At 40.1% G+C, this 13,192-nt stretch overlaps 1 protein-coding gene across 1 annotated transcript in view; it reads left to right on the forward strand.

Moving 5' to 3' along the window:
- LOC124596146 (ATP-dependent RNA helicase DDX3X) overlaps positions 1–13,192 on the forward strand; it is a 163,203-nt gene that overhangs the window by 71,805 nt on the left and 78,206 nt on the right. Inside the window, exons 9-10 of the mRNA XM_047135166.1 lie at positions 1,843–1,990; positions 9,011–9,192. Of these exons, the coding sequence (XP_046991122.1) occupies positions 1,843–1,990; positions 9,011–9,192 (330 nt within the window). The remainder of the gene's footprint in view (positions 1–1,842; positions 1,991–9,010; positions 9,193–13,192) is intronic.

Below are 13,192 nucleotides of genomic sequence, written 5' to 3' on the forward strand. Positions count from 1 at the left end.
ATGTGCATGTGCGCGTGTTGTCGACGTTAGTCACCTGGCTGCATTTAACAAGTGATTTGAAGACAGTTAGTGACCTTGACAGGACAGGTTAAAATAGATAATTGCATTAAAGAGCAATGTATGGCCTATACTTAAAGGGTTTTTCAAATAAATTGCTAGCATCGCATAAGAGTGGCAGTTGTTGCCAGCATCGCATAAGAGTGGCAGTTGTTGCCAGCATCGCATAAGAGTGGCAGTTGTTGCCAGCATCGCATAAGAGTGGCAGTTGTTGCCAGCATCGCATAAGAGTGGCAGTTGTTGCCAGCATCGCATAAGAGTGGCAGTTGTTGCCAGCATCGCATAAGAGTGGCAGTTGTTGCCAGCATCGCATAAGAGTGGCAGTTGTTGCCAGCATCGCATAAGAGTGGCAGTTGTTGCCAGCATCGCATAAGAGTGGCAGTTGTTGCCAGCATCGCATAAGAGTGGCAGTTGTTGCCAGCATCGCATAAGAGTGGCAGTTGTTGCCAGCATCGCATAAGAGTGGCAGTTGTTGCCAGCATCGCATAAGAGTGGCAGTTGTTGCCAGCATCGCATAAGAGTGGCAGTTGTTGCCAGCATCGCATAAGAGTGGCAGTTGTTGCCAGCATCGCATAAGAGTGGCAGTTGTTGCCAGCATCGCATAAGAGTGGCAGTTGTTGCCAGCATCGCATAAGAGTGGCAGTTGTTGCCAGCATCGCATAAGAGTGGCAGTTGTTGCCAGCATCGCATAAGAGTGGCAGTTGTTGCCAGCATCGCATAAGAGTGGCAGTTGTTGCCAGCATCGCATAAGAGTGGCAGTTGTTGCCAGCATCGCATAAGAGTGGCAGTTGTTGCCAGCATCGCATAAGAGTGGCAGTTGTTGCCAGCATCGCATAAGAGTGGCAGTTGTTGCCAGCATCGCATAAGAGTGGCAGTTGTTGCCAGCATCGCATAAGAGTGGCAGTTGTTGCCAGCATCGCATAAGAGTGGCAGTTGTTGCCAGCATCGCATAAGAGTGGCAGTTGTTGCCAGCATCGCATAAGAGTGGCAGTTGTTGCCAGCATCGCATAAGAGTGGCAGTTGTTGCCAGCATCGCATAAGAGTGGCAGTTGTTGCCAGCATCGCATAAGAGTGGCAGTTGTTGCCAGCATCGCATAAGAGTGGCAGTTGTTGCCAGCATCGCATAAGAGTGGCAGTTGTTGCCAGCATCGCATAAGAGTGGCAGTTGTTGCCAGCATCGCATAAGAGTGGCAGTTGTTGCCAGCATCGCATAAGAGTGGCAGTTGTTGCCAGCATCGCATAAGAGTGGCAGTTGTTGCCAGCATCGCATAAGAGTGGCAGTTGTTGCCAGCATCGCATAAGAGTGGCAGTTGTTGCCAGCATCGCATAAGAGTGGCAGTTGTTGCCAGCATCGCATAAGAGTGGCAGTTGTTGCCAGCATCGCATAAGAGTGGCAGTTGTTGCCAGCATCGCATAAGAGTGGCAGTTGTTGCCAGCATCGCATAAGAGTGGCAGTTGTTGCCAGCATCGCATAAGAGTGGCAGTTGTTGCCAGCATCGCATAAGAGTGGCAGTTGTTGCCAGCATCGCATAAGAGTGGCAGTTGTTGCCAGCATCGCATAAGAGTGGCAGTTGTTGCCAGCATCGCATAAGAGTGGCAATTGAACCCATACCTTTTAATTTACCTTGGCAGTCCATCTTTAGGATAGAGCTAACCTTCTCTGCTTGTCACACTTCTCCCTCAGGCTCTGAAGAAAATGAGAACATGCAATGTTTGAATCTCAATTTTAGAAGATAAATAATCACAAAGTTGGTTTAAAACATTTAATCTTTTTTTCTTTTCTAGATGCTTGCCCGGGATTTTCTGGACAATTACATTTTCCTAGCAGTTGGTCGCGTTGGTTCTACATCTGAAAACATTACCCAAAAAATTTATTGGGTTGCGGAAAATGACAAGCGCTCATTCTTGCTAGATTTACTGAGTGTACCATCAGGTAACTTGCAAAATTTTCTATTTATAATAAATGCTTTTTCTAGTGATTCTTAGTGAATTTAAGTTGTATTTGGATCCCTTTTATTACAGTTACTGTTCGAAAGCATTGTCTGCGAGTTCCACCTCCCACATTTCTTTGAACTTGCATTCCCACTGAAAACATTAACCATACGGCGGAACTCTAGAACAAACAGCTGGATCACAAAGGGAATAAGGGTTTCATGCCAGAAGAAAAGACTACTTCATGAAATATGTAACTCAAAATAATCCTCACCTGTAGTACGCGCATACTATAAAAAATACTCCAAAATATTAAGAAAAGTAATAAAAGCAGCAAAAATAATGCATAATGATGAAATCATTTATAATTCAGCTAATAAATCAAAGGCTTTGTGGAGTGTTATATAAAAAGAATATGGAGAATACAGACAACCTTGCAAAAATATAACACTATCACATAAAAATAAAAAAGTAACAAATCCCTTAGAAGTAGCCAACACATTTAACAACTTTTTCACAGGTGTTGCTGATAATGTGTTACAATCAAACTTTAAGAGCACCCAGGAAAATGAAATGCATGTGGAGGATCAATGTACATCAGTTCTGTTTCACAAGATGAAGTAGCTAAAGCAATAAAAGGACTAAAAAATTCCAAATCGGCAGGTATTGATGGTATACCTGCAACAATGTTAAATAAGAGCGCATCAAACCTAAGTGAAGTACTCACACACTTATGCGACTGCTAAATTCAGGCAGGCACTTTCCCCGATGTGTTGAAAACATCAAAAGCTATTCCTGTATATAAAAAGGGGGATAAAGACAATGTAAATAACTAGGCCCATCACAATTTCCTCCTGCATCTCTAAAGTACTGGAAAAAGTTATGTATGAGAAACTTATGAAATTTATAAATAAAAACAGCATCCTATGTAATGAACAACATGGATTCAGAAACAACAGGTCAACAACAACTGCTGTCTGAGTGCATAAATTCCATACTAAACCTGATGGACAAAAAACAGGAAACAATAGGAGTCTTTATTGACTTGTCAAAAGCTTTTGACATGGCGGACCGTAAAATTCTGCTGTCAAAGCTAGAAAGATACAGTATTCAAGGTCTGTCCAACAAGTGGATCAGTTCCTTCCTGACTAATTGTATGCAAGCAGTGTGCATCAAGCACACAAATATTGAACTAAAAACTGTATCTAATCACTTATCTGACTGTAAACAAATTAAATGTGGTGTACCTCAAGGATCAGTATTGGGACCCCTTCTGTTTCTTCTGTACATAAATGATCTAAGCTTAAATGTTGATGCACACAAAACAATCATATTTACAGATGACACCACGATTCTACTAAAAGGAGACGACGATGAACAGTTACAGCAGACAGTAAACATGTTCACGAACCAACTTAGCAGCTGGGCACAGAGTAATCAGCTTGTAATAAACAGTAAGAAAACCATTGCTCTAAAATTCCACAGTGCTCCTAACAAGGACATGTTTATCCCATCAGTCTCTGTCAATGACGAACCAGTTGGTAACAATACTGAAACCAAATTCTTAGGACTTTGGCTGCAGAGTAACATCAGATGGAATAAGCATATTGAGTATCTCAATGCAGAACTGAGCAAAACGTGTTACCTTCTTTGTTCATTAAAATCATGCTGTAGTGAGAAAACAGTATTGAATGCATATCATGCGTACTTTCATTCTCATCTTAGATGTGGGGTCACCTACTGGGGAAACTCTAAAACAGCTAATAGCACTTTTAAACTACAAAAAAAGGGCCATTAGAATCTTGTTTGGGTTGCAAGCCTAGAGACTCTTGTAAACCCCTGTTTAAGAAATCTGGTATTCCTCCATTACCATGTGTATACATTATGGAAACCCTTTTGTTCTTTAAATTAAATGTAATACGCAAGGACCGGAGACTGCAAAAAACTGTGATATACACGAGCACTTTACCAGACAAAACAGAAACTTACATATTACTCAAATCAGCACAGCACTGTGCTAAAAAGGTACTTTCCACATGGGAGTTAAGCTTTATAACAAACTTCCTGAAAACATAAAAGCTATCACTGAGATCAATACATTTGGAAAATCTCTAAAGTCATATTTACAGCATCAATGCTTTTACTCCATTGAAGAATATTTAAATTTATGAAATGTGTTATATAAATACTTACGTGTAAAGTGTATTATTGTAACCTTATGTATGCCTTGAAATGACTTTCAGCCTGTATATTTATAACTTAACTTGTCCAATGTCTTATGCATAAGCTGGTATGTAGACAACAGGACCAATAAAAAATACAATACAATACAATACTCACATATAAGATTCCTTTTGAGAGTTACTAGGTTAAATTTCAAAATTCAACTATCTGTTAATTCAAAAATGGATGTTAGAATTCAGCAACTAGTAACTGAATCCCCATGTTAACAGTAATTACATTCTTAATTAACGGTTGCAGATATATAAAGTATGTACTTAGTGATTGAATTCTGATGTGACTGACTGCAAATGGTAGCCTCTCCAGCCTTTCTCTCAGTACTGCCCCATCCTTTTCGTCGCCACTATTCTGTTCCTTCCCTTCTCACTACCACAAACTTACCCACCCTCTCACTATACACCACATCTTTTTCTCTTTTTCTACCCCCCCACCCCCCTCTCGTTGATCCCACCCACAGTCTTAGTTCCCCCCCCCCCTCCCCCCAATCGCACCCAACCCTCAGCCCATGTTTTTATGTTTTTTCCGCCCATCCCATGCACCTTTCACCTTGGCAGTCCATCTTTAGCATAGACGTGACCTTCTCTCACTTCTCTCGTGGGGGTCTGAAGAAAATGAGAACACACAATTTTAGAACATCCATCATCACAAAGTTGGACTACAACATTTAACCATTTTTTCTTTTGTAGATGCTTGCCCGGGATTTCCTGACAGTTAAACTTTTTGCCGTTTTTCTGTCCATTCCGTTTTTATTTTCTGGCAGTGTCGCGCACTTCTGGCCATGCAGCGCAGCACACGTTTTTCTGGCACGGCGCAGAGGCTCCAACTTGAAAATATTTTTTTTTGGGGGGGGGGGGGGGCGGCGGGCAAAAATAATTTTATTAGGTACTACATTTGACAGATAACTTTCGAGTTTCCATCTACATGTTCAACACTCCAAACCAGTCCTATTTGCAGATTGCACCAGTGTATTGATTGAAGGTGGAAATCGAAAGACTCTTAGGCTGTATGCTTGAAGTCACAAATGAAGAGATTTCAGAGTGGTTTGTGAGGAATAAGCTACTGATTAACCCCTAAAAAAATCCATTAAAACCATATATTTCTTTGGAAAACCAAAAAATTGACACTGAAACGAAATTGCTTTGTTTACTTACAAGACAATCTGAAATGGAATTCCCACATCACATTCTTAAATTCTAAGCTATCTAAAATGACCTATGCAATGAGAATTATATGGAACAACACAAGTGCTGAAGGAGAGAGGTGTATTATACACGCATACTTTCCCTTTTGAGTTATCATATTCTTGGGAAATTCCCCTCACAGCATAACAACTTTCAAGATACAAAAAGAGATTGTGAGGATAATGAAAAATGCAAACAGCTGAAAATCATGCAAACTAAGATTGGCTGACGACTAGCCCCTACCCCTCGACTCACTGAAACGTCAATCACAATGTCATTTCAGTCGGAGTATAGATCAGTAGTGGTACAAAACAAATACATAAATAAAGTTGAAGAAACATACCTTATTTTTGATGGCATGTGTACTCCTCCTCAGATCATTCCTGCATATGAACTAGTCACATATGGCATAAAAGTCGAGTTTCATTGATTCATCTCTGTGGGCATTGAGAAGGGCGATGACATTAAGATTATCCTGCCACATTATAGAACAAAGATACGTTTTCACCCTCCGCAGACAAGAAAAAGATCGCTCAGTGGTGCAGGGTGTTACCGGAATCGTCAGCACTGCACGTATGAATTTCACTTGTTCAGGTACTATGTCAAACAGGTGGTTTTCCTGTTTTAGGTATTTCACTATGTCATCCAACGAACTAATATTCACAGAATCACTACTTTGGGTAATCTCATGAAACATGCTTTGGTGGAGAAGCAAGCGTTCTTTGTCTATATCTGATTCGTAGAAAGATAAAATATCAAATGAATGAATGTTTATCACCAAGAAGAAATTGTTCAATTTGATTTACAAACGTGAATGATTGAGTTTTGAACCATAATTCCAAGAAGCTGATGGATGTATCCATTGTTTCATAATACAATCTTCTATATTTGTCACATACTTCAGTGAATGTTTCTACAGATGAATTGATGGAATCATCGTAATTCTTAGGGACTTTCCTTCTACGGGGTAATTTTGGGGAATCAACATCCATATCATGGCATTTTGAAGTTACTTCACCCCAGACTGATTCAAAATTTTTTCTCATAAATTTAATAGAAGTTACAAGAGTGGAAATCATCTTACTGACCACCTCTAAGTGTAGGGATTTCCTCTGTAGTGCTGTATTTACGGTATCAATGTGACCAAATAGTTTTACCAAAAGTGATAACATGAAAAAGAAATCATGTGTCTGCATATTAATCAAAAAGCAGTTTACTTTGGCCCCAGTGTCTGAATTGTCATTTCTTGAAACATTTAGAAAAAAAATCCTGAAGTTCAGTATAGTTGGACAAAACTGAAGACGTTGCCAAGTATCTTACGGCCCACCTTGTAGGACAGAGTGGTTTCAAATTTGTAGAGGCATCTGCCTTCAGGTGAGCAAAACGATCTAATCTTTTAGGTGAATCTCTAACAAAATGTATTAAGTCCTTCATAACATTCAATGCATTTCAACATTCTGGAACTGCTTTCACAGTGTCTTGTAGTGTTAAATTTAAACAGTGTGCAAGGCAGTGCACAAACATAGCTCTCTTCTCCATTTCCATAAACTTTATCTGGACACCATTATATAATCCAGCCTTGTTAGCTGAACCGTCAAAGCATTGGCCCCTACAATTAGATGAGGCAAATCAAATCATCTTAAAATGTCGATAATATCAAACAGAGCCTTAGCTGTGGTACTTTGTATTGAGTATAGCCCTAAATAATATTCTTCTATCTCTAGCGAAGCATCAACAAATCTTATACAGATACTAAATTGCTCTTTGGTGGCTATGTATGTTGTTTCGTCTGCTATTATTGCAAAATACTCTGCACTCTTGATATCCTCCAATAATATTCTAAGAAGTGTAAGACTTAAAATGACCAAAATTTCGTTTTGCACATCATGGGATGTCCATTTGTAAGTTTCGCACTGTAGCCATATTAAAAGTAGCTGGTTATCTTCACATCGAAGGCGTAATAAATTGTCAAAGTTACTTGTTTCATCAGTATGCCCACGTATTGCAAGCCTCTGCACTGCTAAATAATGGAGGGAAGATATGATTTTTAGAAAACAAGCTCGGTTTTCTTTCATTTGTGTCAGTTTTTCTTTGGAAATCTGGCTAAATACGTTGACATTCGATTTTAAGGATTTGAGTGCCATCGCCCAGGACGGCAGATTTTTGGGGACGGCAAATCCATCTTGCGTAAATGAAGAAATGTGAGAATAAATTGGAAATACAAATTATTTATAAAATCGAGGGTCTTATTGAAAATTATCTGTGGTACAGAAACAGTGTGCTCCAATTTACAAAAGAAACGTTTCCTCCAACAAAAATGCCTTAAAATGTTTTGCACTGTAAACGTATCACTGACTGCTGCTTTGATCTTAGATATATTCACATCAAAGAGATGAATGAGTGCAATATGTGCAAATAAGGTGTCATGTATGAAATATATTGTGGGAAAAGTTGACTGTCGAAAAAGGGGGGGGGGGCACTTGACATGTTCGTGTGGGGTGGCAAAATCTCTGGAGCCAGTGCTGATTTGTGAGGTGTTGTACCTAGTGGTTGTCAATAGAATTTACAAAAATGAATGAAGAGTCTTTAACGTTACCTAGTCCTTCTAGCGATCACCATGAAATTCGGTGTCACTATTGCTCATTAGTTTCTGGAATTTACAAAAATGAATGAAGAGTCTTTAACGTTACCTAGTCCTTCTAGCGATCACCATGAAATTCGGTGTCACTATTGCTCATTAGTTTCTTTTACAAGCTGCCAGCAGACTGCTGTGGGAGGAAGTGGAGCTCGTCCTAGCAGCCAAAGCGCTGCGAGCTCATGGTGAGCTTTCGTTCCCCGCATACCTCCGTACAGTAAAAGTGTGCGAATAACACAGATGCAGGGGACAAACCCTGTCAAGACAGTTCGTCATATGCAGAGGCTGGAGGAGTAGCAGAAAGGAATATGCAATAGCTCGTAAAATCAGTATTTTTTTCCTACATAATAATTACATACTACTATGCAAAAGTGTATGTGCAAGTTTTGACAAATTTCCCCGTAAAGGATGAGGAAGGGGGTGAGAACGGTGAGAAATGCATGTTTGAATATTGGGGGGGGGGGGGGGGCACAAAGTACCTAGACCCCCCCCCCCCCCCCCCCCAAGTTGGCGCCACTGTCACGGCGCATGTTTGTCCGCATGACTAGAGTATTGTCATTTATGCGCAACTGTGTCCCCTCCTCCTCCTCCTCTTCCATCATTCCAACTGATTAATTGCCCCCCCCCCCCCACCCTCCCTCCCTTCTCTCTCTCTCTCTCTCTCTCTCTCTCTCTCTCTCTCTCTCTCTCTCCTCCCCCCCCCCCCCCCCTCGTCTAACTACCCCACCTCACCTCCTTGCCCTTCCGTTTGTCTTGACTCCTACTCTATCAGTTCCTCAGCTAAAACACTATGTGCATAATTTTTTTGAATATCAGTTGAAGCTATAACAAAAATAAGATTTCCATTCACTTTAAGAACTAATTGAATATTTATTATCGTAATTGCTGAATCTATATTTGGTGTGATCATGCATAGGTAATTATTGAGATTGCTTAATCCCATGCTTTTGCTTTTCTGTTGTAGCCACAGATGCTTTAACACTTGTTTTCGTGGAGACTAAAAAAGGTGCAGATGCTCTGGAGGAATTCCTATATCGTCAGGGTTATCCTGTAACCTCAATACATGGAGATCGCACACAGCATGAACGAGAAGATGCTTTAAGAAGATTTCGGTCTGGTCAAGCGCCAATCCTTGTTGCAACTGCAGTATGTAAATTATACTAACTTTTCATCTGAATTTTATTTTGCAAACTTTCATTTACTGTCAATAACAACAAATAAAGTTGTCGTGCTGTTTGTAGTGATAGTTTGTGTAAGCATTTTTCAGCATTGATGACTTATTTTAGGGGTCTCTTTATTGTGTAAAGCTGTAGGCATTACATTGAACTAAACTTCATGTAGAAGCATAGACAGAGTAATTGGAGACTGTTTATAGAGTCATAGCTTTCTATTTCCACTAACTGAACATTCCACAATTGTAAAAGGAAGCTGTAGTCACATTACCCCCCCCCCCCCCCCCCTTTTTTTTTTTACCTCGGAGGATTCTTAATGGTTTCCATTAATAGTTTACCTCGGGTTCATCGAAGAAGTTACCAGATTGCAGATTGTAATTTCAGACTTGTTAGGCATGTCTTCATTAAGGCAGTTGTGCTGGAAACTGGAGTTTAAGATAATGTGGAATGAACACGTTTTTCACTATTACTAAATGTGCAAATGCAGTTTATATTATGATTTAAAGACAGTATTTAAAATCAAGAAAATGTGTTCACATATTGTTTTAACAAATGTCACAGGATTGGCACAAAGGAAGTTAAAAAAGAATTCCATAGGTGTTATTTTGAATAACATTTTCTCCATTGACTATGTATATTTAATGTAATCACACATCTGGCATTTTGGTTTTAAGTCTATATCAATTATTATTATTATAGCAATAATAATAATAATGAAGTTTGACATTCCAGAGGAAACAGATATGTGGCTTACACAGTGATTACACGAGACAATGGGAACCCACAATTGCCAAAAGGCAAAAAACGTGTAATAGATGTGAACTTGTGTGACTCTTGCCAGTGTTTATTATACAAACTATCTGTATGAAAGATTGAATTACAAAATTTCATTAAGTTCCTAACCAGGAGCTAATTTTATAAGATTATCTGTGTGCTTTAGTACTTCAGTTTCTTGAGTTTCTGTGTGTTAATTTAATATCTAATAGCCATAGCTCTCACGTTTTCGTTCATGTTGGAAAGTCAACAGATTGTGACATATTAAAAGTTCCTAATCAGGGGCGAATTATTTTGTTTCACTCAAGTGATTTGGTAGTTAGGTTTTTGAATCGCTGCTTATTAATCTAATTTATTAGACACAGTTCTTGCGTTTCCGTCACTGTCTACAAGAGTGTTGCACAGCACATGTTGATAGTCCATTTATCTGCATAGTTTAGTTTTCCACGGTCTCTAGTATGGACAGGGACTGTAATTATTGTGTGCAGATGCAAGCCAAGTTGGTGACACTTCGCTCTCAGCTCCAGGCTGATACGGCTTCGGTCACACACTTTGAGGCTGCAGTGGATGGGGCACCACTGTTGTGGGCCGGCCATGGGATCCAATAGATGTCCAGCACATCAGAGTCCTCTGATTGGTCCTCATCAGTGTACTGAGATTGACCCCTCACATGTGGTCGAGTGGGAGGTTGCCCCGGAGTGTAGCAGGCGGCGAAAGACTTCCCAGGCGGCCGCATGTAAGGCCTCCACGGTTTGTCTGATAATCAAGTTCCAGGTGCTGTGTGTGGCTGACACTCGGTGAGCCAGATGCCATTGCCTGTCCTGTTTCAGAGGAGACCTCTCAGCCTGCAAGATCTGGACAATCACAGAGGGTGGGATAGTTGATAATTGGGAGCTCCAACGTTAGACGCATTATGGGGCTCCTTAGGGACATGGCTGCTACGAAAAGAAAGAATACCAATGTGCACTCCGTATGCATACCTGGTGGAATCATTCCAGACGTGGAATGGGGCCTTCCGAATGCCATTAAGAGCACAGAGTTTAGCCAACTGCAGGTGGTGGCCCACGTCGGTACCAATGATGCGTCACTTTGTATCAGAAGAGATTCCCTCTGGCTAACAGAAGTAGTAAAGGCTGCTAGTCTTGCTTGGGAGATGAAAGCAGAGCTGACCATTTGCAACATAGTTGACAGGACTGGTTGTGGACCTGTGGTACAAAGCCAAGTGGAGGGTCTGAATCAGAGGCTCAGACAGTTATACGACCATGTAGGCTGGAGATTCCTCTGAATTGCACTAAGACACTGAAAGCTGGCTAAAGCGAGAGATAAGCCGAAATTTTTGCAAAGAACCTGACAGTGTTCCAAAAGGACAGGCTAAACACTGTTGGTGATGGCATGTTTGTTGCCATTAGTAGTTAGTTAATCTTGTTGTGAAATTGAAATATAGTTCCTGTGGGTTAGTATGGGCAGGTGTCATTGTTGGCAACCGGAATAAAATAATAATTGGATCCTTTTACCGACCTCCCAGTTCAGATGATAAAATTGCTGAAAGGGTCAAAGGAAACTTGAGTTTGATTTAAAACACTTACCCGACTTGCTGTAGTTGGTGGTGACTTTAATTTACCCTCGATATGTTGGCAAAAGTACATATTTAATTTGAGGTACGCCCAAACCATAATCTAAAATTGTGCTAATGCATTATCTGAAAATTATTTCGAGCAGCTAGTTCAATGGCCCATGCGAATAGTAAAGCATTGTGAAAACACACTTGATCTCTTAGCACAATCAATCCTGGGTTAATAATGAGTATCAAAACAGATACAAGGATTAGTGAACATCGGGTTGTCGTAACAAGATTGAATATTGTAATCCCCAAATCCTCCAAAAATAAACAAAAATATACCTATTCAAAAAAGCAGATGAAAATTCACTTGACGCCTTTCTGAGAGACAATCTCCACTCCTTCCAAATTAATTCAAAGAAATAGTATCAGCAGCAATTCAGAGACTGTTGCAGAATCAATGAACAAACACGCCAAATTTAAATACACACAATCCCCAAGATTGGCGAACTTTTACAGAAGCTCGAAATTCAGCGTGGACTTCAATAAGAGATGCTTACAGAAATTTCCACAATGAAACTGTCTCGAAACCTGGCAGAAAATCCAAAGAGATTCTGGTCATATGTGAAGTATGTTAGTGGCAAGAAACAATCAATGCTTTATCTGTGTAATAGTAATGGAGATACTATCGAAGACAGTCCTGCCAAAGCAGAGTTACTAAACACAGCCTCCCAAAACGCCTCCATGAAAGAAGACAGTAAATATTTCTGAATTCGAATCGAGAACAGCCGCCAACATAAGTAACGTAGAAGTAAATTTCCTCAGAGTAGTGAAGCAACTTAAATTACTTAATAAAAGCAAGTCTGCTGGCCCGGACTGTATACCAATTAGGTTCCTTTCAGAGTATGCTGATGCCTTAGCTCCATACTTGTCATATACAACTGTTCACTCGACAAAAGCTCCGGACCCAGAGACTGGAAAGTTGCACAGGTCACACCAATATTCAAGAAAGGTAGTAGGAGTAATCCGCTAAATTACAGGCCCATATCATTAAAGTTGATATGCAGCAGGATTTTGGAACATCATAAATTATCTCAAAGAGTACGTTCTATTGACACATAGTCAATACTGGTTTAGAAAACGTCATTCTTGTGAAACACAACTAGCTCTTTACTCACACTATCTGTTGACTGATATCGACATAGGATTTCAAATTGACTTGGTATTTCTAGATTTCCAGAAGATTTTGACACCATACCTCACAAGCCGCTTGTAATCAGATTGCATGCTTATGGAATATCGTCTGAATTATGCAACTGGGTTTGCGATTTCTTGTCAGAAAGGTCACAATTTGTAATAATTGACGGAAAGTCATCGGGTAAGACAGAAGTGATTTCTATCATTCCACAAGGTAGTGTTACAGCCTCTCTATTGCTCCTAATCCATACAAATGATTTAGGAAACTGAACAGCCGTCTTAGGTTGTTCGCAGGTGACGCTGTCATTTATTGACTAATAAAGTCATCAGAAAATCAAAACAAATTGCAAAACGAATAGGAAAGATATATGTGTGGTGTGAAAATTGGCAGTTGACCCTAAATAACAGTGAGGGCATCCACGTGAGTGCTAAAAGGAATCCGTTA

The sequence above is a fragment of the Schistocerca americana genome, chromosome 2 (genome assembly GCF_021461395.2).
Source record: "Schistocerca americana isolate TAMUIC-IGC-003095 chromosome 2, iqSchAmer2.1, whole genome shotgun sequence".
In the NCBI taxonomy this organism is placed as follows: domain Eukaryota; kingdom Metazoa; phylum Arthropoda; class Insecta; order Orthoptera; family Acrididae; genus Schistocerca; species Schistocerca americana.